We start from the raw sequence: 27342 nt of genomic DNA, 5'->3' as shown, positions 1-27342 counted from the left end.
AAGCTTGTCGATTTTTCAAAATTTTAAAAAAATCGACGACTTACCAGGCCGTCGATAATAATTCATTAAAATCGACAATCTTCTCGTTTATAATATGAATTTGAGAATTTTACCTAATTAATAAAATCGACAGTTTTGCCGTCGATATTATTATATAAAATCGATATTGTTTTCGTCGATATTTAATTCAATAAAATCGACAAAAGAGCCGTCGATTTAATTATTAAAATATTGACAAGTTCGTTGTCTATATTTTTTTTTCTTTTGTCTATTTTAAATTTAAAAAGCGACAACTTTACCATCAATTTTAATAGCCACATTTTTTTAATTATTTTTTATTTGAAAAATAGTAAACAATTAATACAAATAAAATTTTAAATATCAAAATAAAATTTATACAAAAGATAACAAGATAAATAAACTTTTAAATATTTAAAATGATAGTTTATAGTATATATTAGAGTATAATTCAACTCTTTACACTATAAAAGGCTTTTTAGGGGGCTTGACTTCCATACCTGCAAACACATAACAAATGAATCACAACTCAAGATCTAAGACAACATTTGCAAGCAAAACAAGTGCAGCAGCAGAACATCACGAAGAATATAAGAAGTACCTCTGATGGATCACGGAGAGAGTAAACTGCATTGCTTTCTTTTGGCGCTGAAGACACCAAGATCCCATAACCTTTATTTTCCTCCCTCAAAACCTGTTAGAATAAAAATGAATTCATTTTAGATCACTATTCAACCAAACCACCAGAGTAAATGGAAAAGAAAGGTGGACATAAAAGCGCTCATTATTACCTTAAATGTATCTTCATCTGTTCTGTCATCTCCAATATATATAGGAAACACATCATCACAATTGCTAAGCCCTGAAAAATGATAAATTTTTATATCAGTTATTAATGTGAAAACAAAGAACTTTGATTTTCAAGAAAGGGGATAGAACTCACCAAGTGACGCGAGCAAAAACGTGACTGCTTTTCCCTTATCCCAGTCAATCATTGGGTGGACCTCTAAGACCTGAAAAATAGTGAAGTAGACATTACGACGAAGAAAACTCCATCCCAAAGATCCGTCACAGTTAAATCCCCCAAAGCAAGAGTAGAAAGATTCACTCAAAGATATACCTTGCGCCCATGAGTTAGTTGAAAACGTGGATAGCCCTTCAGAATATCATGGACAATCTGCCCCACCAAATCCCAACTTTGCATATTAAATTGAGAGAAGAAAATTATTAACAAGTCTCTGGAAGAGCAAAATAATTAAGCAGAAATGATGCTCCATTATCATGTAATGATACTGCTAACTGTGGTCTATCTCATTAGAGGACGAGAGACTGTACCTTATCATCTACATTGCGGTAATGTACACACACACAAAATTTATTGTTTTCAACTTTTGCTCCTTTAATATCTTTTGTACTCTCAACAAGAGATTCAAACACCTGTCAAAACAAAATCCAATCAGGATATAGCATCTTAACAAAGTAAAAAAAACCAAAATGCAAATAATGATGGTATTTTTGAAATATGCATACCTCATCAATCAGGGGCAAGAACTCAGCAGCAGGTTGGAATAAATTAACTTCCTTACCCTGTCATGTTAAAGATAATCATGAAAACTATTTATAAGAAAGCTTGAGAAGAAAAATGAGATTAGTACATATGGACTACAAAACCTCATTACCAGTAGACCTAATGGTGCAATTAGGGTGGTTATCAGGTACAGCCTGCCTGACAGGACCAATGATGTCCATAACATGACTACCAGCATAATAGAGTTCTGTTAGTCCTATAAATTCATATACCTGAGCCAATAGGGTGAAATAAAAGTTAAAATCAATACCAACATATCAAGAAATAAAGCTAATACAATATTCAGTTCATGTAAAGCATGTCAAGAAGGTAAATTCATAAGCAATTACTCTGTGTGCTCAAAACCTAAAATAGAGAGCAAAATCTTTAGTAAAACACAAGACTCAATGCAATTTAACTGAATAGGTAATCACAATATCTAGAGCATATATATTCATGTAAAGCAATTTAGCTTTTCCCGGTAATTAAGGTTGCGCATTAAAGTTCCTCCATGTACGAGATCTGTTCTTAACCCCTTCAGATACCATTTTGGGAAGTAAACTCAATCATTAAAAGGTTGAAGCCTCAGAATAGCAAAGGCAACAAATAAAATAAATGCACTCAAAATGTTTATGGCAGTTGCTAGCGCAATATCAAAAAGTGTAGCCATCTTCTTTCCTCTCTAAAGTTGATGCACCTCTTCCTCTAGACAAATTTAAGAGAAATTTAAAAAGTTGGTTTCATCAACACACAAATAATCTAAACCAATTTCTCAGTGGAAATACCAAAAGATCATGCTTTTTTCCATAAAACATAAGGTTACATGAATACTATTTTTAAATTATGTTTACCGCTTTCTGTTATCAGATTGCCTGAAAAAACAAATTCAACATGGCTATGGCCAAAATAGACACAAGAAGAAAGTCCTTTTTTGTTTAAAAATGCACCAATACCCAAAATCACATCAAATCGCTTGAAATTGCATTCTAAGGTAAGAGTGGCATTTAGTAATATTGATTATGTTATTTTGAAGAAAAAATAGCAAACTTTTATCACCTTAAGTTAGTTGAAAGTATTGTGAACAAATTAAACAAAATCATGAAAAAATGAGGAAGCTTGACATACTTGTAGAAATTCTTTCTCTCTAGAAGCTTTCCATTGCCGAAACTGTTCTGATTCTTGTTTCTAGATTCCACATTAACAACAGCAAAATAAACAACAAGCTGGTAAATCTAAAGAATAAATTCACCAAAACAAATTTCAAATCAAATAGAAACCCTACCAAACCACATTGATCAGCAAAAAAGATGAAAAATAGGTAAATCGAATGTCCAAATCAAGAAGAATTGATTATGATAACTAGGTTTCAGTAATATTGATGCGATTGTTATTGACAAGCGCAAATTCAAAATTCCATGATGACAATAGTAGATACAAAAACTGAAAAATAAATATAATAATCAGAAAGAGATAGAAAGGAACTTACAAGAAGCTGTGATGGCGACGGGCTCATAGCGACGGCGACTGGCAAAGATGTTGCAAACACGAATCTGTGAAAGAAGAAGAACTTACATGCAGATTCACAAATCACAATGTGATAGAGTGATAGAGAGAGAGAGAGTGTGCGAGAGAGAGAGAGGAACTTACATGAAGAGTATGGCGCGGTGGCAGGCTTGGCGGGGGAGTTTTGTCGATTTTAATTAAAATAAAAATCAACACTTTAGCCGTCTAATTTATATAATAAATCTACACCGTTTATCCAATTTTAGAAAGAAATCTCAATCATCTAAATTTATCGATGGTAAAAGCTGTCGACATTATAATTATTAAAATAGACAACCAGCCATCGATTTTAATGAAAAAAATTTTGCCCACCATTTCGTCGATAATGTAACGATAAAATTAAGGTGTTAGAAGGTTGCCAAAATAATAGACGACATGGTCGTCGATTTTAATATTTTATTTTTAATAATTTCTTTTTCATTTTATCGACGACAAGCCGTCGAAAATTATTGACGAAAAATCTGGACGTCGATTTTTAGCGTCGATAATTAGACAATTTCTTGTAGTGCATAATAATAATAATAATAATAATAATAATAATAATAATAATAATAATAATAATAATAATAATAATTATTATTATTATTATTATTATTATTATTATTATTATTATTATTATTATTATTATTATTATTATTATTATTATTATTATTATTATATTTTCGATTGATAATTGATAAGTACTTTAATAATGTATTAAATATTGATTTTATATAATTAGAATAACGATATTTCCCTAAATTAGTATAATTATGTATCATTCATTAAATGCTAATTATAATATAATTATAATAAAAATATTTTTCTAAAATAATTTAGAAGAGAGAATAGTACATTCATTTTAGAGGAAAAATGGATTCATGAAAAATTGACACCTCACTTTCATTAGTTGAGAGAAAATCCAGTTTTAATATATTAAGTAAATAAATAGATAGGTCACGAAATATTAATCACTACAAGAAATATCAACATTATCGATAAAAATATTAAAATGAAAAAAAAAAACTAAATTTAAAAATTATTAGAAGCATTAGATTTTTGTATAATGTTGCAATAATCAAATAACGAAAGGTTTTAAACTTGGTGAATTCTATGGTATAGAAAGAAAGATTCTTCTACACTTATATATTTGTGTTGTCAAAAGGGTAGTGTGACAAGTATTTAGAAAGAGAGTAGTTGAAGAGACAAGGTTTAACATGTTTTAGGTAAAATATAGTGTATTTTGTCTTATGTAATATGTGAATGATGTATTGATTAAATAGGCTAACTATATTTATGTTAATTAGTTATTAAAGATAATGTTGGGTCTGGTATGATTTTTTTCTATTTTTGGACTTTTTAAATGTACACTCTCTCTTCCCATATCATAGTAACAACTCAAAAGAAAATTTTTGAACCAATAAATCTAACCTAAAGTTAATATAAAAAGAAATCTAAGCTAATAATTTTTCTTCCAACTCATGTTACTTGAAAAAAAATTCAATTAATTACTTTTATTTACATAATAAATATCATTTGAAAAATTAATTTTTACGCACAAAAATTTATTAATATTTATTTTAAATTAAATTAATGAATGTATAATATATATTGGAAAAATTATCATCCTTGTTCAACACACCTCTATCGTCTCAAAGAGAAACTAATCATATAGTTTTGTTAAATCTGTTCAGACATACTTTTTTCGTTTAATAAAATAACAAATATTAAATATTCACTCAATAACATAGTTTATTCATTGTAAAAAATTAATAATTTAATTATAAATAATAGGTTGCATCTAAAATATTCCAATAATAATTTGGAGTATTTAATATTTTTTTAGACAATTTTTTTTTTGGAATATCAATTATTAAAAGTATTTGAAATTTTCTTTTAATTATTTTTTTAAACAACTGTAAATGGATATTTTAATGCAAACAAAATAATAACACTACAAGAGAGGCGCAAAATTCCGGCAGTTTTCTTTCTGATTAGCGGTGGTTTTAAACCGCCGCAAAATCAAAGGCCAGCGGTTTAGTGGATCACCCTAGTTATGGGCGTCGGGATTGAGTTTGGCGACGGTTTTCAGCAACCGCTGGTATAACTGCCTCTAAATCAAAATTTTGCGCCGCAAGAGTAGAAAACCGCCGCCAAATGAGACTGACACGATTTGCTTCATGTTTACCGGCGGTTTTCAAACCGCCACATTGTAAACCGATATGTTCAAGTTGGCACACGTTTAGCGGCGGTTCAGAACCGCCGCTAAATGGTACTATAGTTTCGGGCACAATTACCGGCGGTTGCAAACCGCCGCCAGATGTAACAAATTTTTTAATTTTTAAGTCACGTTTTGGCGGTTTAAAACCGCCGCTAATTTAAGAATAATAAAAAAATTTAGGTTTTCAAGAAAATATGTATAAATAATTTTAAATATTATAGAATTAAATTGTTTTTTTAGATTTTTTATTATTTTAAGAGTGAATATTTTCAACCTTAGAATCTATACTTGTGGCAAAATCAAAAAAATTATCTGCTAAACAAAATAACATATTTATTAAAATACGAAGAAAACAAATCTCTTGTAAAGAGTTGTATAGTCTAATAATTCAACAAAAATGTTTAAGGCAATCCTAAATGTCTCCAATCCTAATATACTTTTATCACTCTATCATTCCACGAAACTCATCCCTGCAGCGATGTCTAGTGGCAGCTCCTCACCTTGCCGCTGAAATAGATAAATCAGAGCACTCTCCATCGCCTTCATCCTTTTCTTCTCTACTGCTGCCTCATCCTCCATCACCTTCCTCTTCAACTTCTCGCCTTCCAGCTCTGCCTGCAGTTCAATCAGCTTCCTCTGGGTCTCCTCTAGTTGGACTCCGTTGCCAGGCGCATGTGAATTCGGATCGAAGAGTTGAGTAGGAGTCGGTCCGAAACCCACACCACGTACTCTACCCGGTTTCTCTTTTTCGAAAACCTGAGCAATGGAATCACTTTAAGACAACACCCTAGAAGACTTATCTTGTTGCTCAATCTCCTCAATTCTTTTCTACAGACACAAATTAGCAAATACAATCATTTTGTTGATAGGTCCATCGCATCTCAATAACACACCAAACAGGATGATTAACTATATCACTTTCATCACAGTAAAAAAGACACAAATATGTTCGAAAAAAATTGGTCTCAAGAGATAACAACATAAAACAACCAAATAAGAGCATCTGTTTCACGTGATGCCAACCACTTAAAAAAGAAATAAAGGATAAGTGAAACTGAATTATGTCAAACATAACAAAAAGAGAATTTTCCTAAGAAATGTGAAACTCTACTTAAGGATTTAAATCTCATGCAATGTAGGACGTGTCTTTTTAATGCTTAACTAACAACTGTATTATGTAGCATATATTTTATGTACAGCAATAACTAACGAACTGTTATCCACAAATCAATGAAATCACAGATGAAATTAAACCATAAGCATATCATCATGCACTCGAATTACTCCTGAGGTTACTTAATCTGCACATCAAATATAACCTCCTATGTCAAAATCTGCCGTAATCTTCGTAAACTAAATCCATTCATCTAGGTTTACAAATAACACAAATAATACAATTTTGCTCTATCAATAAAGCTTATATAAATTATAATCAACATGGTGCCAAAAATGTATGAAATCTAAAAATTACACAGAATCAAATATGAATGTTTGTCGATCATATATCGTTTTGTAAATGCCACAATAAAATTAAGAAAATATCATATATCATTTAATGTAGAAGTAAACAAGTACCTTATGTGAGACGATAATTTTAACGACAAAGTCTAACAAGTAGTACTTACACCGATTGCTCTTGCTTCATCATTGATATAGGAACCATCTTTTTTTTTGTGCACTGTGATCCATAACTTTCCTCTACCGACTCTCCTCCCTTGTTGTTCCGATTGTAAGGACAAAGTTTTTGTCATTACCGTATTCCACAAAATCAATTAAATTAATTCATAGAGATAGTCCAAATAGTGAATGAAAAAGTGAAGTACCTCTTCTTCCATCCACCGTGCGAAGCTTTTTGAACCGCCAGTGTGGGTATATAGTTGCTTTGATCAATTTTTTGTGTTTTTCTGGCACTTCTCCTATTGGTCCATCAGAGACAACAGGAGATTAGGAACTGATTTAAAAATACTCAATGCAACATAAATTGTTTTGTTGTGTATGAACAAGTGGCTTGGTAATTATTATAAGGTCAACTTTGTATGCAGTCTATGTATGTTCCATCCACCTTTTAATCTGGTTTTCTTTTTCTGGCTGACCAAGAAAACTATTTGGCACCTTAATCATTTATCTTTACATGCTTCAATTCAAGTACTAGAATTTTCAGTTAGCATCTAAATAAAAGTCAGAGACATGAACCTTACTTATTTCTAATCTATCTTTTGATTAGTTCCTTTCCTATATATAGTTAGTTTCACAAATACATCGATTATTATTATGATCAATAATGACCTGTTCTAATCTATAAAAAACTGTACTCTTTTAGACAAACAGGATAAAAAGATTAAATTCATTTCATTTTTTATTTTTATTTTATATACCAATGATAAATTAGATTACCTTCGTCTCAGCCTTGGCGCGATAGTCAAGGAACCATCTCCAATGTTCTCGATCAATTCCCGGCTGACGATGCTCATTATTTTGTTCAGTCATGAATGTTGGCTTGTAAAAAGCATTATACAACCTCAGCCTTGTTTCTTTCCAAGGCTTCTCCATACTTTTCAAAATATTTTTCTTGATAATTCCTTCGCTATCTTCATCAAAGTGAAAAATTTGCTACATAGATAACACAATTTGTCACAAATTGAAAAAAAAAAGCATATTTAATTCAAAGTGGATATTTTGAGTTTTACCTTGACACATTCGTTATAAACTTGACTAAAAATTCTTCAATTAAACCATTGCACTATCCTCAAGGTTTCAAGTATCGCGTCGCCCACATAGCCAAGTGCCACGCATTCTTCTTCTCAAGAGACATTCCACTATAGGGATATTCATTCTCTTTTGGCATTTTATTAAGGTCATATGACAGAATCGAGGTCTCTCGTCCAGTAGAATCAGCCTCATCAAAGCCATATGAGGAAACAATGTCATCTTTCTCCATTGAATCTGGAACCACCTCTCCCAGGTCTTCAGATGCCTCCTGAATCTGGATCGAGATATCCCTAAGAGGTGCATCATAGCCAAATCAGCCCACAATAAGATGAATTAGTGTGTGAACATAATCTTATGACATCAACAGCTAAAAAGTTGTCTTTCTTACGTTCCCATAGTCGTGCAAGTCCATGTTCTATGAGTTTAAATTCCTCTCGTGCTGCAATATCCAGTTCAACGACAAGAGTATTTTCATAGCGTGCCTGCACAAAAAGGGGTTTCATGAATATGGAACTAAACAAGAGTTGGAGATTCAACAAAAAACTAAATATTTTTATAATCTTTGGCTTTTGGAACATCTTGACACAACTCGAAAATTTTGCTGCTACAGGAGTTCGTCTCAATTAACTATAAAAGCAGGTCTTAAAGGCCAAATAAAGATGCCACTTCACGGGTCAAATGATGTTAATTAGACTTCAAAGACTAGATAAGGGATGCTAAGATAGCTGAGCATTTCCAATATCAAAAAAGATAAGTAGTTGTTGTTATTATATATACATCATAAGAATCGTATATTGAGAAACACACACATATTGCATAGTTAATAAGACCTACCATCTTAATAACAAACCTACCTCAGAAAAATGACAACATGGGAATGCCATAGCCCATAAGGAAATAAATTAAAATTTAGTGGTATGTTTTATTGGAAATTTCTGAATAGTTTCTTTTTTCTCTTCTAACATCCAAATGTGGACGAAAGTTTGAGGATTCTCAGAAAGGTGCTAAAGAACCCTGGAAATTAAGATTCTGTGGCTAGTTAATCAAATACAATGAGGAGAGTTAGAGCCCTCAACTGTATAAAACTACTTTTGTGATCTTTCTATATAAAAAATTCTATGTTCTGCCATGTATCTGAACCACTCAGCAACAGACTTTTCCTCCCAAATTTTGCCCTTCCCTTTACTCTTATTTTGCCCATTAACTATTTCATAAGGTGGGACTCCAATAGCAATGATATACGGAGTTGGCAGAGCTCGTAGCAATGACACCAACAACAAATCGTTTTCTCACTATACAGGGTGAAAGCCAGGCTCATAAGCAACCATAAATTCTACAACATATAGTCTCACAATGCATTTTAAGCCTTGATAGTATACAAAGCATCCATGATGGTTCAAATAGTCAAATTCAAGAACATCAGGATAATACTGTTATTATACTTCCACTCACAAATAAAAAAAATAAACTGCATGTCTACCACCATGGTTTCAACCAATTTCATAAGTCATAAAAGCATGATATATACTCCCCATTTGTCTTATATTGTATCTCTGTATTGTTATATTGCATCTCTATATGGTAAAGTAGTTTAGAATTGGGGCCGCTGTTAGCTTTCTTCTGTCTCATCGAGACTATTGTGATGGAAATCTCAGTATCCATCTAGTATTTTTTGTGAATAAATTATCATTTTAATTTCACAAAAAATTTAGTTTTTGATTAAATAACTTGATCAAAAAATTGAATTTATGTTAACTAAATACTTTTTCAAACTTTTATCTAAAAACATAGATTTGACTCTCATGTAACCACATTTAGGACCGAACAAATTGAAAAATTTACATCAAATTATCAACCACAACTAGCATCAGCGGACATCACATGAAACAAAAAGGCTAACCATGAAATTGATTTTCATCTATAATCATCCGAAAACAGCAACTTACAAACACATAGATACATACAAGCATAAAGACATGCACATTTACCTTCACCTCATCGAGTATTTTCTGTGAGAAGCACGTGTCCGTACTTGTTGTGAACTCAAATCTAAACTTAGCAATGTACCTTCGGTCCCATTGATGCAACTCCTAAAATGTTTAACATAATCAAATGAAATCTATGTCGTGTTTCATCTAGAAACATGAAAAGGGAGTTTAAATTGGTTTGGACAACAGCAATCAAACCTTTATCATTGAAGCTGGCGCATGGCGAATGGCTCGAGTGAGGTGTTTATGTCCAGAGAATGCATCCAGCCATGATTGTATACGAGACTCTTTGAACCACAACTCCCTTGAAAAGGATGTTGCATGGTCCAATGAAGAGAATGGGGACGCATCTATCATCTTCTCTACGAACCAGTAGCTTTTACAGACCAAGAAGAAGTCTCGACTCTCTAATTTCCCTGATATGCCACAGACACAGAAAGAATGTACAAAGACAATATAAACATGTGATTACATGAAGACTTGTAGAAGAGGTTAGAGCATTCTAAAAAACCAGTTAGATAATAGAGCTTTTTATGAGATAAAAGGTTTTAAAATATCTAAAATAACTCAATCAATTCAATCTATTGTCTATTGATATGACTAAAATACAAGAAGGACAAAATCATTAGTGAAGCATGATAGTAATATCTATGCAGAATCTCATATTAATATAAGCTAAATGCATGACACATAAACGTAATTATGAATCGACGGCCTCATCACAATTTTCAATGCCTTCATTAGTGGATTCTTCTATATCACCGTCTCGTGTCAACCGCAGGCCTTCAACATCAAATTCGGGTAAGCTAGTCATACAAGATTGGGGATGAAGGTCGATCTCACAATGTTCGTAATCTTCACCCATTTCAAACAAATCTCTTGGCTTCACATGGACTACTACACTCCATCTATTGTCAACATCATCCTCCACGTAGAACACAAGACGCGCCTCAGATGTTAAGATGTATGGCTCATCGTCCTCTCGATCACCGGTGTGAATCAGAGTGGCAAAATTGACACAGGTGTGGCCTAACATGTTTTGTCGTATGCCTCTGCCCGACGTGGTGTCTTCCCAAATACACTTGAACAAGACTACAGTGAATTGACCACGGTAATTTAGCTCGATGATGTCTACTAATCTACCGTAATATGACACACCGCTGACAGTAACATTAGCATCCCGTTTGCTTGCATAACTTCTAGTATCGGAAGTGACATACACCCTGCTATTCTGTGTTTTCATCCCTTCCTTCCTCGACATGGTTCTAAATTTAAATCCATTGATGTTGTAAGCCTGAAAGCGTCTGGCTTGGGTAAGGGGACCGCAGGCAAGCCACTGCAACTTGTTCGAATGAATGGTGCTTCCAAATGGGACCTGGCATTGAACCACTAGAGGCAAGAAAGCATCAAAGGGGAGTTGGATCCTGAGATATTATGGATTACCTCATGCCTGAACCAGTTGGGAACTTCTCTGTGCACAACACTATCTATGTGAGACTGGGACCTTATTTTATTTTGTAGTTTTCTCTTTGCGATGGCTCTGTACTCACTATGCGAACAAAAAGTTAGTTCAAGTTCAATAATATCAATACCATATTGGCTCGCCGTAAAATTTGTTAACTCAGGCTCTATACTTACTCCAAGAATTTCTCTACAGCAATGTAATTGATCAGCATATGACGGTGTGCTTGAAGTTTTTGGTTGCTGTTGGAGTAAAAAATGAGGCAGCTTCGACCGCCTTTCCAACCACTGGGAACATGCTGGCAACCTTGCTCAGCGGAGCATCATTCGGCCGATCGTCAACTCGCGTTAGTCAGTTGATCCTAGTCTCGACATTATCTATGTATCTTGAACAGAATGTGAGAATCTCCTCGGATAAGTAGCCCTCTGCAATCGATCCTTCCGGTTGTGCCCTATTACGCACGTACTGCTTGAGACGACATAGGTACCTTCGAGAACATAACAGGTAAATTACTAGATGACAGCTAGCTTAATAAAACAAGTCGAGAAGGCTTATTTAGATCTTTACCTCTCAATTGGGTACATCCACCGGTAATGCACTGGGCCACCGAGGCGTACCTCCTCGACCAAATGCACCATTAGATGAACTATGACTGTGAAGAATGAAGGTGGAAATATTATCTCCATGTGGCATAGAGTACGGACCACACGATCCTGAAGGAAAAGAAGTTGCTGAGGATCTATGGATTTACTGCATATTAGCCAGAAAAAGGCCGATAACTCAGCCAGGACGGCAGACACTGGGGTGGGAAATACATGTTTTGACGTAATTGGCAGGAGATGTTCCATTATAATGTGGCAATCATGACTCTTCAAGCCCGATAACTTGCGCTGTTTTAAATCAACACAGCGAGAGATGTTGCTAGAGTACCCGTGTGGAAAGACCACATTCTTGATGGTCCTAAGTAAGACATCCTTCTGTGGATTTGACATGGTAAAGACTGCAGAGGGATACTTTCCACCTTCAAGTGGCCACATATTATGCCTAATTCCCATCAACTGGAGATCTTTTCTTGCTTTTAGGTGGTCTTTGGATTTACCACTCTCGTTCAACATGGTGAAAACAATGTTGTCGCACACATTCTTCTCTATGTGCATCACGTCAAGGTTATGACGTAATTCGTTGTTCTCCTAGTATGGGAGCTCAAAGCATATACTCCTCTTTTTCTAGGGAGACTCGTCTTGCACCACGGTATGTTGTCTGCGCCTTCTTTTACTGCCCATCGCCTGCACCTTGCCATGTGAGATGGGCACACCATCCAACTGTCTCAAGATATCCCTGTCAGTCAATTTGACAGGTGGGGATCTATCATCTACGTTGCCATAAAATCTACTCCAGTCCTGTCTATATCTGTGATCGTGACTCAAGAAGCGACGATGACCCATATAACACCATTTCTGACTGAAGGTGAGTCGCCTAGTCTCGGCGTCCAAATTGCACGTAGGGCAAGCTCTCCCGCCGTATGTATTCTAGCCAGATAAGTTGCTCAAGCCAAGAAAATCGCTGATAGTCCACATCAATGCAGCATGCATCTTGAATGTTTTCTTCTCACTGGCATCGTACGTATCAACACCGGTCCACAACTACTTCAACTCATCGATCAGGGACTGTAGGTAGACATCTATGTCATTGCCAGGCATTTTAGGGCTGGGAATAATCATGGAGAGAATAAAGTTGGTTTGTTTCATACAAATCCTAGGGGGTAAGTTGTACGGAATAAGAATCACTGGCCATATTGAGTACTTTGAACTAAGATTTCCATAAGGATTGAAGCCATCACTGGCCAGGGCTAAGCGAACACTGCACGGATCACCAGAAAAATTAGTGTATCTCCTATCAAATGCTCTCCAGGCCTCGCCGTCTCTGGGATACCTCAAAGAACCGTCAGAGTTGGTTCCTCTCTTATGCCACAACATCTCCACGGCTGTCTTGCTGGACATGAATAATCGCTACAACCGTGGAATTAGAGGAAAGTAATGTAAAACCTTTGCCGCCTGAGGTTTCCCATTCTTCTTGGCGACGATGTTGATCCTTACTAAAGGATTCCTCCGGGTCTTTTGCTTCCACCTGGATGCTCCACATCGTTTGCTTCTAGACAGGTCTTGGTCGGAGCCCTGGTATAGCATGCAGTCATTTGGACATGCATCTATCTTCTTGTACTCAATACTGAGCTTCCTTACAATCCTCCTAGCATCGTGAAAGGTCTTCGGAATCTTTGCATGCTCAAAGGCGTCTCCCAATAGCTCTAGAATCAAACCAAAAGCCTTGTTGCTCACTCCGCACATGCACTTTATATGGTATAGCCTCACCAAGAAGGACAACTTCGAGAAACTTGAGCATCCCAAAAATAATTCCTGCTCGCCATCTTCAAGAAAGTCATGAAGGACACGAGCCTCGCGGCTAGGTTCATCAGATAAGTACGACAACTCTTCCACACCGTCTCCCAAATGTTCATTCATCGAGTCTTCATCATCACCCGGTTGTCCCGGAAAGTTGAATACCTCGTGGACCATGTTACGCAGTTGATCTACTGAGTTTCCAGTGGACTCTGAATCTTCTCTACCACTGGAGCTCTCATCTACGATCCTCTCACCGTGATGTAACCAAAAAGTATAGTTAGGGGGAAAGGATTTCATCAGAAGATGATCATACGCATCCTCTCTAATTTGGAAAAACCGAAACCCACACAACGGACATGGGCAGTGTATCATCCCATCGGATGATGCATTGGCAAATGCGAAGTCAAAGAATCTATTCAGACCATCCCTATATTCTGCACTATCTCGTGGCTTTTTAATCCAACTCTTATCAATGTTGCCTTTATTTAAATGGCATTAATAGGATGAATAAACAGTAAATAAGGACATAAAACTAAAAAAAATTAAGAAAAAAAGGCTGTGTCAGAAGAACCAATCACATTTTATCACAATTATGAAATGGGAAACTAATATATGAGTTAATCTCGACAGTTTATTTCAATCAAAACCATGTAGGGAGCAACAGAAAAATACAAATAGGAAACAGAAACAAGGTTTCTAGCATCCCAAATAATAAATAGCACACAATAGGTGCTGGGGAAGAGGCTTACTCATTGCAAAATTCTGTGCTTTATAAAAAACTACTAGTAGAAAGAATAGCTGGTTCCAAGTCCAAAAAATGAAAAGATAAAGAAAAGATTCTTTAAAAAAATGAAAAAAAACAAAGGAATAAATGTTAGAATTAAAAAATAGTTAAAAAAACAAATATAACTAAACAATCATAATGTACAGAGAATAGAAATCTTCAACATATCTTAAAAATAGAAAAAGAACACATGATTGAGAGTTAGATTTAGAAAACAATTAAAACAAAACATATAGGAAAACAATTATTATATATAGGGAATAGATTCTTGAAATTGTTTTTAGATATGGTTCTAATAGAGTCGTATTATAGTTTTCCTGTCCTGTCTTCTACCGTGTAAGTATAAATAATTGGTTCAGATAAAAAAGAACAAAAAAACTATGAATAAAAATGGCAGGGCAAGAAGAGTCGGATAAAATAAAAAGGAACAAAAAATGCAAGCATGTGAAATATATTTTGCTTCATACGTTATAACCCCAAATGAAAAAAAAAAAAAGAGAAAAATTTTGAGTCACCTACTTTGTATTCATTGTTCTTCTTCTCAACACATAGATAATATATAATGGTTTTCATAATCTATTCAGAGGAGAGGAATAATAATAGTAAATTGGAAATCATATATTTATTTACTGATATATCTAGCTTGTGGATTCCAAATTTCAATGATCGACTAAAGAAAAATTCAATATTTTCTTTACTTAGAAAAAAAAAGGAAGACGAAAAAGAAAATTAATACTAATAAATCTGATTTCTGAGAAATGAGCTAAAAAAATGGCATGGCTATGAATGCATGGAACCAGAACTTGTTACAAATGGATATAGTACAGTGAATTATTAGGGTACCCTTGTTTGGATATGAGCCATGGGAGGAGGATGCTATAACAATACTAATTAACGTAAAAGTAATCAAGCATATAATAGAGTTCTTAAGTAATCTTGGCTTCATTTGCAATGAAACACGCAAAGTCTATAATAACACCATTAAAGTTCTTACTTGTAAAGGCAGAGAAATCCTCCCTTCTGTACAACAAGTTCTTTACCAATAATTAATACATAAACCAGCTAAGCTAGCTAGCTGCACAAATTAATTTAGTGCTATTTCCTGATTTCACATAAATAATAATACAAATGCAACTTCTATATTCTGTACCATTTGGTTGATCATAATAGTTACTAATTAGACAAACGGAAGATGGGATAAAGAGTCACGTGTTTATAAGTTTCTTAGAACTTAGAAACACCTCTTGATTTTAACATTTCATTCATCAATCAGATGATAACATGCATAAATGCTGCAAAACATGGAATAGAACTAGGTTCACAATATATAGAAAATCCAATCAATGGGCTTTCATAAATTCAATGAACTGGACACAATAAATGAAATACTATGATAGTGCAGCCTTCTTAGGAACTAAGCAGCAAGGAAAAATAAAAATTGTTAAATGATATGTACAAGCTTCAAAGAGATTCAACTAAGCAAGCATATTTAAAATTGTTCCATCAAAGCCATTTGGATGGATCTAAATTATCAGATGTAAACTTTTCGAACAAATTTGTTCTAAAAAACTACCAGGGTGTCAAGCACAAATACCCGACTAGCAACACAGCATATGAAAAATAAAAATATCAAAGTTCAACTGTCAAAGCTCCGAAGCAGATCATAGATGCTAGTATGATACAAAGAGCATAATGGAAATCAGTATGAATACCTTAGCATTTGTTTGTTTTAATCTATACACGCACCTAAATCCATCTTCTTTAACGATTCCAGTTCCAAAAATGGGAAGCACGATCCATGACCAAGTCATTTTTTTACTTATGAAACTAATTTGCTTTAGTGTATTTCACCTTTTAACAGTTCTATTGTTTGATTATGTCCTTACCTATTTGACTATGGCTAAGATTAGATGTCACTAGATAATGAGAGTATACATCTTTCTTGTTTAATCTCGAAAAACCAAATGCATGTATCTTTTAAATCACATTCTGCTTTATACTCACCTTGTAGATCTATTAATCTAGTCTAGTTTAATTAGATTATCCTACCTATGTATAAAACAAGTAACACTCTCTACACAAGTTTTCTTTAGTTGGTACAGAAATGAATCAAAACCTTAGTTAGGTGATCATTCTGAGAGAGTTTAGCCTAGTGAATTATGGTATTGTTAGGGGCAGTCGGAAATGTATAAAGCTTGTTTAATGTTCATGAATTATCTGAAAAGAAAAATTAATTTAAAGGGTTAACTGGTAAACTTAAAAGTAGAGATCACGTGTAAGAGACCAAAAAAGAGGAAATGATGACAACCATTTGGCCAATATTTATTAAGATTCATCCAAAACCTTGTAACTAGATTAGTCTAGGAATCTTTACCTTAAAGGGAACATGCATAGGGAGGGGGTTCAGTATGGGTTTAGAGGCTAATAGAGTTTTCTTTTAACTCGTACTAATGCTTGATTGATTCATTTCAACTCACATGATTGCCCTTCAAATTCTACTAACTAAAGCCTGTTTAAGAAAGAAGAGGAAAATAGATGATCGATCGTAAGAAAAATGGGAGAAAACAAGAAAAAATGAACAATCGATTGAAAATCACAGGATCTTTAAAAATCAGTTCAATTGGATGAGATTAAGACATGCTTTATTGATGACTCGAACCAGTCAACCTTGAGCAATTCATTATTGCTGATCATATACAAATGTATGATTAATCTAATTAAAATTATATTTTAACAGAAAAAATTATAGTCTGTTAGTGAATCTAACTCAATTAGCTATCTAGCTCATCAACTCTCACGAGTCCAAATAGTTAAAGTAATGACAAAAACAGAATAAGGATTAGCCATCCGAGCTTGTCCATAGTGGATCAAGTCACAAGAATCAAATTCCTAACTCTAAAGAGCAGAAATTAACCCCAATTAATAGAAGATATAGACAAATTCTTGCTCAAAATTCTGAACCAAGATTGAAAACAAGAAGGAAAGATCAGTGGAGAAGAACGAACCAGTTAAAGGGGAGAGGCCGCACTAGGTCAGATTGGCGCACGGTGGAGGACGATGTGACGGATTCACGCGCGATGGAGGAGATGCTCAACTTCGACGCCGGTGAGAGCGGCACGGTTGGCAGCTGTGCGACTCGACAATCCACAGGAGCAGGGTAACGCAGAGGTGAGAGATTTCTCACACCTTGGAAGAGGGATTATGGGTTTCAGGAGCTGTGGATGAGAGGGAACACTCGACGAGGGAGGGAAGGCGATGGATCGGCAGCAATGGCGCGGAATAGCAGCGATGGGTGTGTTTCGCGGGCTACCAAGTACTCTTCGCGGGTTTTCTGCAAATTTGGGGGGAATCAACTCAGGGTTATAAGAAAAAAAGGGGGCAAAACAAAAAATTGATTTAAGATTAGATCCTCACCTGGCAGCGTTTTGTGATGGAGTCGCCGCTGATGTTGTGGCACGCGAAGGAGTCCTGCTTCCCTATCTTGTTTTGCAGCGGCGAGGTGTGTGGCCTCCAATTCTTCGCTGCTATGCTCCGTGCCTGGCGTAGTGCAAGATAGTGTCTATATAATACCGAAAAAATGACTATATTTTCTTATATTTTTCTTGGTGTCTACCATGTTTAATTTTGGGTGCACATATTTTTAGTGAGTTTAATTTTGATATATTGACAGTGTAAAATATGTTTTACACAGTCGTATAATTATATTTAGTCTTTTGGATGACAATTCACACAGTCAATATAAAAAATAATTATTTTTGTTAATATAGTGTTACGTCATTAGATATAGATATAAAATTATTTTATACTAACACTGCAACTGCATTAACATTAAATTTATTTTTAATTTTCCTTTATAACAAAGAGCAAAGTCTCGTTACAATTTTTATTCTTAAAAAATATCAACTCTCCCAAAACATATATTCTCTCTTTCTACACCATAAAAATGGCATTATTACAAATGCTGTTTTGACATCAATATTTTTTAAATAATTAAATATAATTTTTTATTTTATTAATTAAAAAATAATTTAAATATATAAATAATTAATAACAAACTATTTTTATAAGATGTCAAGAATATGTGGTGTTTGAATAATATTTTTTTATAAATATCTATATGTATCCAGAGCAATATTGACAGATATATTGATATAATATTTAAATTAAATATATATAAATATTACCGTTAATTTAAATGTATGTAAATACGTAAAGTTGTATGTTTTTTTTGTTGGTTAAATTATGTAGATACATTTTTATATTTGTGAAGTTGAATATATCTAAGTCATCATCAAAAACGAAAAAAGATATATATTAAAATAAACAAATATTAATAAATTTTTGTGTGTAAAGTTAATATTTTTAAGGAGAGAGACCATACATTCAAAAAATTTAAAGATAAAAAATAATTATACAAGCCCCAATATTATCTTTAATAATTAATTAACATAAATACAATTAGTCTACTTAATCAATACATCATTCACATGCTGTATAAGACAAAATGCACTACATTTTACTTGCAATATGTTAAATTTTGTCTCTTCAACTACTTTCTTTATAAATACTTGTCACACTACTCTTTTAACAACACAAACATACAAATATAAAAGAATCTTTCTTCCTATATCATAGAATTTACCTTTAAACTTTATACTAACCATAAGAAAAAAAAAATCACTACCACAAAACAGGATTTAGCCACAATTATTTTTGTCACGAAAATTCTCACCGTTCAAGAATTTAGCAACTTGTCACAAATACTATCATCATTATTTTCGCTTTTAATATGTAAATTATCGAATTATTTACTCTTTTATTAGACATTATTTAATTGTAATTAATTAGTTAAGCTAGCATAGCTCACATTTTTGTCGGCTTACGGAAGCACCTTTACAAGAAATAGCAATTTGCTGCCAAATTCTGAAGCGAATTGAACACCGTTTTAGCTTTTTCAATGTTATTGACATGTAACCCAATGACTCTTTCAATGTTAAGGAATCTTGTGTTAAAAAATGATTAGTTAATTTTGTTCTTTATTTAAAAAAAAAAAAAACTAAAAAGAATGTACGAGTCAAATACCGCATACAACTGAAGGCATCTTGTTAATCTATTTGAAAATTAAAAGCATAACAATAAAAAATTTAATAAAATATTCAAAGCTTTTAGTGTGCATGCAAATTCTGTATTTTTTGTTTATTATTATAGAAACCTACGAAATAACAAAAAATTATCCCTATAAAATTTTTCATATGGAAAAAATTTAAAAATCAAATTAATTTTAGAAAAGTCAACAAAGTGAATTTAAATGTTATGTACCGATCATCCTCCACTTATAGATATAGATGATATAAGTATTTTATTGTAGTATCTAGGTGTAGAATAATATGAATATCTCATCAATTGAATTATACGTAATATTTAATATTTTAATACGAAGTTTGCCAATAATATGGCCTTATAAGAGCTTCAAAGGCCGTTTATAATTATAAGAGCGATAGGCCAATCTTGACCCTTCTTTTGGGTTGTACCTCGTACGCATCCGAAAGGAAAAGAAACTATACAAGGCCCCTCTCTTATCTTATATATTATTTTCATTATCATTATTACATCAATTATTACTATTAAAGGTAAATATTAAATCAGTATCCAAAAAATTTTGGTGCTGACAAAATGATAACTGATTTTTGATATTGATAAAATAATTTTTAAATAATTTTAAAATTTGACAAACATGCCCTCAAACTCAACGAAGCACATCTCTGACGAGAATACTGTTGAGCTGGCCGTCGTATTTTACTGAAATTGTAACATTTCTAAACTAATTATTTAGGTATAATTAATAATTAAATTAAAATAACAATAGCTAGAAATTTCTCAAATCAAACTAAATTTACTTTAATTTTTCCAAATCTCCTCTCTCCAACGCACTCTCTCCTCCTTAACATACTCTCCCATTCTCTGGAATCTTGAAAAATTGTTTCAAATTTTAAAATTTTTCTAAAAATTATTCCTAAAATGGATACTTCTCCCGGTGGCAATGACACGTCCTCCTTGGCTTATTACAAAATTTTTGGTGTCGGTAGATGTAAATTTCTCGTTGTTGAAACAAAGATGGTAACAACGATCTCTTCAACAGTTTCAATGGCTTTTGCACTATCACCATCAATGGATGAAACAGTCACCACCTTTAATTTCCACTGCGGTTTCTTTCATTTCTTCTCCTCTCTCGACCTCTTTGTTTGTTTTTGTGGTAGGTTCAGGTTCGGGTTCAAAAACTTTTTCTTTCTTTTTACTTTTTTTTTCTCATCAGTTACAACTTCTTCAAACTTGTGTTGTTGTTTAGGTTGATAAGAGATAGAGAAGTGGTAATTATTAAGAGCTTCCTCAACAAAATTTTTGAATTCTTGTATATGAATCTGTTTGCTTTCTCTTCTAGATGAGTTTTATTATTATTAATCTTCTTTAAATATAAATTAATCTATAATTGACAATTTTCAGCAATTTAAATTTTTGAATTGACGAATTCTTTTTCTAATATGTAAATTTGGGATGATTAGGATTCAAAGAAAGTTTCCAATCTTAATTTGCTGAATTACGGTTTAAGAAATTTTTTCAGGTTTAGGACAATATTTTAGAATTTATAGAGTGAGAGAATGCATTGGAGATGGAAAATTTGAAAAAATTAGAGTAAACTTAGTGTGATTTAGAGATTTTTCAGCTATTGTTGTTTTAATTTAATTATTATTGACATCTAAGTAATTAGTTTAAGAATGCTGCCATCTCGATAAAATATGGTGACCAGTTCAACAATATTTTCGTCGGAGAAGTGCTCCGGCGAATTCGAGAGCACATTTATCAAATTTTAAAATCATTTAGAAATTATGCGAACTTTGAGATAATTTGATATTTTTAACTGAAATATTTAACGATTTACACAATATCATTTTCATGTAAAGATGTTTTTATAAGAATATACATCTCCACAATAAAGTATAAATAAAAAATAGAAAAAAAAATATTAAAATAAAGATAAATATTTATAACCATTAATTATTTTTACACTAAAAAATTTACTTGAGTATTAACTCGTATATAATTTATAACTAATTAGATTATAATTTTTCATCCACTTTTACTTATCTCATCTTTCTCACCTGTAGAGTTAAATTGGAGTTTTACTTGATACCAAATTGACGGTACAAATAACATTACTCTATTCATTTTTCTCAATTTAAAGGATGGTTTTCCTCTATTGAAAATTTATCTCATCAATGGAAAGTGTTTATATGTTATATTCAAATAGTTGTCCTGTTTTTTTTTTTTTTTTAATTGAAGCAACTTAATTTTTATTTTATAATTCACCTATTTTTTGTTGGATATAATTCACCGTTAAAGATACTCATGTCTGTGCTTTTTATTTTGTTTTGTTTTGGTAACATACTTCTTTCAGGATTATTTTTTATATGATATTAAATTAAGCCTTGATATGTTGGTATTAAATATTATTATTGTATTGACACCACATAGAAGCGCCTGGCCAAAACCTATAGGTGATAACTGGTACGACTATGTGTCCACTACACAAATTTAAAATTGTTCTTTCGTCAGTGCTTTTCACATAATAATAATGCCTATTTTCAGATTAAAATAAGGTTTTTATTTTATTTTTTCCTTCAAGATCCGGCTGTATCCTCTGTCTCTCAATAGCACTAATTAAATAAATAGTCATATACATCACCATGCTTTGTTGCTACTCTAACCGTACGATTTCCATTTCAATAGATTAGAAACTAGAAAATGTTTTTTATTATTATTTTATGATAACATAATTCACTTGATTTGTCTTATGAGAATTCAATTTTAGATACCTTTATTAGTAAGTTACTTTTTAAGTATCAAATATATGCTGGCTTTGAATTAAAATAATAAGTAACAAATATTATGCATAACACACTTCATTTTATAAAATAATACAATGATAAGTTGATAACCTCTTTCAGAAGAAGAAAATTTCATAAATTATATCATAATTGGGTTATTCTTAGCCGGTACATGGTCTCAGAATCCAAGATAAAGTAGATCAATCAGAATTTGATTAGTAAATTGTTTAAATACATTGAATTTAAATGATTTATAATTATAATTTAACTCCCTTAAACTATTTTAAATTAAAACTTAATCTTTAACTAAACACAATATTGAACCCATATTAGTTTTTCAAAACTAATTGAATTGAGTTAAAAATTTATCAAATAAATTTTGCTATAAATTAACCACAAAAAGCAATCGATTTAGTTCATAAAAAAAGAATTAAAAAATTGATATCATTCACAGCCAAATTAATGAAAACTCAAATCTTTGTAGTAGATAAATTCATGATGATTGCTATGGCCATTATATATTAGTTTTGTGCTTGTTAATTTCTAATTTATATGTTTATAAAAAGAATTTAATATTTATATACTAACAGTATAAATATATATGAATTTGATTAAATGACCATATAAAACTATTTATATTATCAGTGCATTAAAATTAATTATTTATAAAAAGATGTTAACACTTTTATTTAATTTTGTGAAAAATAAACTACATATATAGAAGATATACATAATTATATATAAGCATACAAAATATAATAACGTTATACTATTTTTTTCGACACGAACAAATATTTTATTCACGAAATAGTCATACGACATTTACAGATAACAAAAAGATATTCGATCTAAGTCTATAACCAAAAAAAAAAAGAACTAAATATTTTTTATGTTAAGGTATAAATAAAAAGTGAGTTCAATATTTAATTCTATTAAATTTTAACATATAGAAATAGAGATAAATTTTAATATTTTTTTAATTAAAACGACACCGTTAATGCTACAACATGATAAAATATTCTATTTGTTTTTTTTTTTTTTTGAATAAATCCAAAGTTTTATCTGATCTGCAAATATTTTTAACAAATAAAATATTATTTTTGATATTTTTTTAAATCTGAACTTTACGTACTTATACCACCTATAAAAGGAGGGAACAAAACACCACAAAAGATTCACGTTATATTAATTTACTTATAATCGTAAGTAGATCGTTTTATGATATAATAGTAGGTAAACAATGTCACATGAGTTGATGAATTGTATTTAATTAATCACTATTGTGCACCGTGCATGTGTTCTTCATGGGTCGTAATATATAAAAATGTATGAACCATTTTTTTTAAACGAAAACAAACAGTAATTGTAACTATAAAAGTTCTACAACGCTACGCTTAAATAAAAAGTTTAACTATTTTCAATATTAAAAACAATGAATAAATATTAGGGAATAGATATTGTTATTTTTATTTATACATGACCTATAAGTTTGCTCTTGAAATCTATTTATTATGATGGTAAAAATACTATTATGAAACGTTATTTTTGTTAAAAACAATTTAAAATGGTTTTATTTGTTGGTATTAAATTTATTCTTAAAAAATAATATGAAATTATTTTAAAGTCTCGAAACTAAGTTTCACTATTAAAAGATTATTATATTGGTTAATATTCATTATGAACATTAATGAAAAATTAACTTTAAGTATTGATTTGTCTTAATATTGTTGGTGTATTTTCAATTTAAGTGGAATCCACAACTTTAAAAAAAAAAAAAGAAATAGCTTAAATCACGTGAAGAATAAAAAGAAAAGGACAGAAATTGAGTAATTCAATTCGAGGAAAGAAAGAAATAGAGTGAGAGCGCAACGAGAAAGAGAAGAAGAAAAACGAGAAAAGGAAGTTTTATTTTAATCTCATTGAACTAGTAAATTTGTTCATTTTTTTTATGAAATTTTAGTATGTTTTTCTTGATATAAAGACGAACATTAGGATATAACTTACTAGTTGTATTGTCTTTTCTTTTGTTTGATTTGAGATATATCCACTTTTTAGAGAGTTTATGTTGATTCCATCAGTTTTGATGATGTTTTTTTTTTTATAGTTGAGATGCCCTAGTGTATTAGGAAGATTAATTGTATACCCATTATTTCGATAGTGAAAAATTTTTACTGGACTAAGTCCCGTGGATTTCTTATCCCTCTTTAGGAGATTTTTTCACGATAAAATATTGATATTTGATTATTTAATTTCTACCATTATATTTGCTGTTGGAGTATCTATGGAGTTGCCTATTTAATTGCACAGATTGTCGAAAAATTATTTTAATGGTTCCACTATTAGATAGGTTTCTATCTAAACCTCGAGTTTTACCAACAAAGTGGTATCAGAGCTTTGGTTGTTTATTTTTGTGTTTATTAAATGAAAAAAATATTCAGGGGCAAATATGATAAAATTAAATTCCAAAAATTACTCGATTTGGAAGACCCTCATAGAAGATATACTTGTATGATCCTATGGAGGGGTATAATTCCAAAGGTACCGAATTTGATACTAAATGGAGAAGTTGAGTCAGAAGGCGGTTGCTTTGATGTGAAAAAAATTGAAGGACTTATATGAGAGGAAGAATATGCAAAACAAAGCAATCTTGATTAGGAAGTTGGTCAATATGAAATATAAATGAAGGTAAATCTATGCCAAAGCACCTGAACATATTTTAGGAGACTGTGAACTCACTGATAAATAACGACATCGCCTTAAATGATGAGTTGCAAGTTTTTTTGTTGCTGAGTTCTTTGTTTGATAGTTAGAAAGTTATGATTGTGAGACTGACTTATTCACCTCCAAAAAAAAAAAAAGTTAACGTTGGCAATAGTTAAAGAGAACATGTTGAATGAAGAAGTCAGAAAAAGAAAGCGAGATTTGATCAATACCTTCTCCCATTTAGAAGCACTTGTTTTAAAATCATGCGGAAGAAGTCAAAGTAGAAAACCTCATAGTTCTAACTGGTCAGAGAGTCAAAATAAGTCAAGATAAAAGTACAAGCTAAGAAAAGAGTTTTTTTTTGTCATCATTGTGGTAAGCCAAGGTATATCAAGAGGTATTGTAGGTTCTTGAAAAAAGAACAATCAAGGAGAAAAAACGAAGACAAAAATAAAGATAGTGATAAAGAAACTGTTTCTATTGTTTATGAAGATGCTCTTATCACCTATGATAAAAAATTATGTTAATCTTGTCTGTGATGATTTTATTTGGATTATGGACTTTGGTACCTCATGTTATGTCACTCTGAGGTGTCAATTTTTCACATCTTATATTGTTAAAAATTTTGGCAAGATCGAATTGGGAGATAAAGAGATGTGTGATATTATTAGCATGGGTGATGTGTGGTTTGAAATCAACATGGAATGCAAGTTGCAATTGAAGAAGGTTAGGCATGCGCCAGATATGCGGTTTAATTTGATTTCACTTTCAGTGAAGGCATTAGATCAAGAGGGGTATTATACTTCTTTTGGTAGTAAAAAATGCAAGATTATCAAAGGGGCTCTTATTTTTGCCAAAGAAAATAATAGTCTCACTATTATTTATCGGTTACAAGCAAAGTTGTACAAAGAAGAGGTGAATGTGGCTGATGATTCTTCCTCTGATTTGTGGCATATGCGTCTTAGTAACTTGAGTGAGAAAGGACTTAGTGTCTTAACTAAAAAGTACTCACTTCTAGTGAAAGGTACAATATCAAATACTTATACTCATTGTTTTGTTAGAAATCATGCTAGAGTATCAGTTTATAATTCTGGACCTCATAGGAGATTACATGTTCTAGATTTAGTTCATACTGATGTATGCACTATGGATGCTAAAACACTAGGTGCATCATACTTTGTTACTTCTATTGATGATTACTCTAAAAGAATATGGACTTTTGTTTTGAAATCTAAAGATCAGGTTCTCGGTGTCTTCAAGAACTTTCATGCAAGTGTTGAAAGAGAAACAGGAAGGAAATTAAAATGTGTTCGAGCAAATAATGGTGGTGAATACAGGGGTCCATTTGAAAAGTAGTGTAAAGGATATGGGATCAAACTTGAGAAAAAAATTCCTAAGACTCCTTGATATAATAGAGTTATAGAGAGAATAACTCACACTATCAATGACAGAGTCAGGTGTATGCTCTCTCATGCAAAGTTATCTAAATTCTTTGGGGGTAAAACGATGAGGACTACAGTAGATTTAATCAACCTTTCTCCTTCAGTTCCAATAAATGGTGATGTTCCAGAGAATGTTTGGAGAGGAAAAGATGTCTCCTATAGTCACGTGCGAGTGTTTGGCTGTAGAACTTTTGTTTACATTCCAAGAGATGAAAGATCCAAACTTGATAGAAAGTCAAAGCAGAGTATCTTCATGAGTTATGGTCACAAAAACTTTGGTTATAGGTTGTGGGATCCAGTGGGCAAGAAAATAATTAAAAGTCGAGATGTGATTTTTCTTGAAGACCAAACTATTGAAGACTTTGAGAAGATAGATAAGCCATTATCAACTGTTAGACGTTCTGCTGATGATGAACCTAATCCTTCCACTAGACCTCCTATTGATGGGGGAGATGTACAAGTTGATAATGAAGGTGATGATTTGAATGATGAACATACACCTCAACCTGAGGTGCCAGATGTAGAAGTTTCAACAAATATTGAAGTTCCACCTGAACCACCAGTTGAGCCTGAATTAAGAATATCTATTAGAGAGTATCATCCTTCTCAGAGATACTATCTTCA

General features: G+C 32.2%; 2 protein-coding genes across 2 annotated transcripts; both read right to left on the bottom strand.

The window, feature by feature from the left end:
* Positions 1–477: 477 nt before the first annotated feature.
* Positions 478–5338, bottom strand: LOC112729880 (trehalose-phosphate phosphatase A-like). Its single transcript, XM_072208214.1, has 11 exons — positions 5316–5338; positions 3072–3135; positions 2711–2770; positions 1690–1818; positions 1549–1605; positions 1349–1455; positions 1139–1214; positions 962–1031; positions 810–880; positions 580–712; positions 478–518 (listed from the first exon to the last, which is right to left on the bottom strand). Exons 1-11 carry the CDS (start codon positions 5336–5338, stop codon positions 478–480), a joined length of 831 nt encoding a protein of 276 aa, XP_072064315.1.
* Positions 5339–13516: 8178 nt separating this feature from the next.
* On the bottom strand, positions 13517–16501 carry LOC140176677 (uncharacterized). Its single transcript, XM_072208213.1, has 3 exons — positions 16403–16501; positions 16285–16288; positions 13517–14385 (listed from the first exon to the last, which is right to left on the bottom strand). Exons 1-3 carry the CDS (start codon positions 16499–16501, stop codon positions 13517–13519), a joined length of 972 nt encoding a protein of 323 aa, XP_072064314.1.
* Between the last annotated feature and the right edge of the window lie 10841 nt (positions 16502–27342).

Source organism: Arachis hypogaea, chromosome 12 (assembly GCF_003086295.3).
Source record: "Arachis hypogaea cultivar Tifrunner chromosome 12, arahy.Tifrunner.gnm2.J5K5, whole genome shotgun sequence".
NCBI classification, from domain to species: domain Eukaryota; kingdom Viridiplantae; phylum Streptophyta; class Magnoliopsida; order Fabales; family Fabaceae; genus Arachis; species Arachis hypogaea.
The sequence above is the reverse complement of the archived record's forward strand: the minus strand, read 5'-3'. Positions and strand labels throughout refer to the sequence as shown.

Excerpts from the sequence above, each read along its gene's own strand:
- LOC140176677 (XM_072208213.1), bottom strand. The coding sequence starts at position 16,501 with ATGACTTGGTCATGGATCGTGCTTCCCATTTTTGGAACTGGAATCGTT.
- LOC112729880 (XM_072208214.1), bottom strand. The coding sequence starts at position 5,338 with ATGTGGCGGTTTGAAAACCGCCG. Across the intron at positions 1,819-2,710 it reads GAGAGAAAGAATTTCTACAA|GTATATGAATTTATAGGACT; the intron begins GTATGTCAAGCT and ends CTATTGGCTCAG. Across the intron at positions 1,215-1,348 it reads AATGTAGATGATAAGGTACA|TTGGGATTTGGTGGGGCAGA; the intron begins GTCTCTCGTCCT and ends TAATATGCAAAG.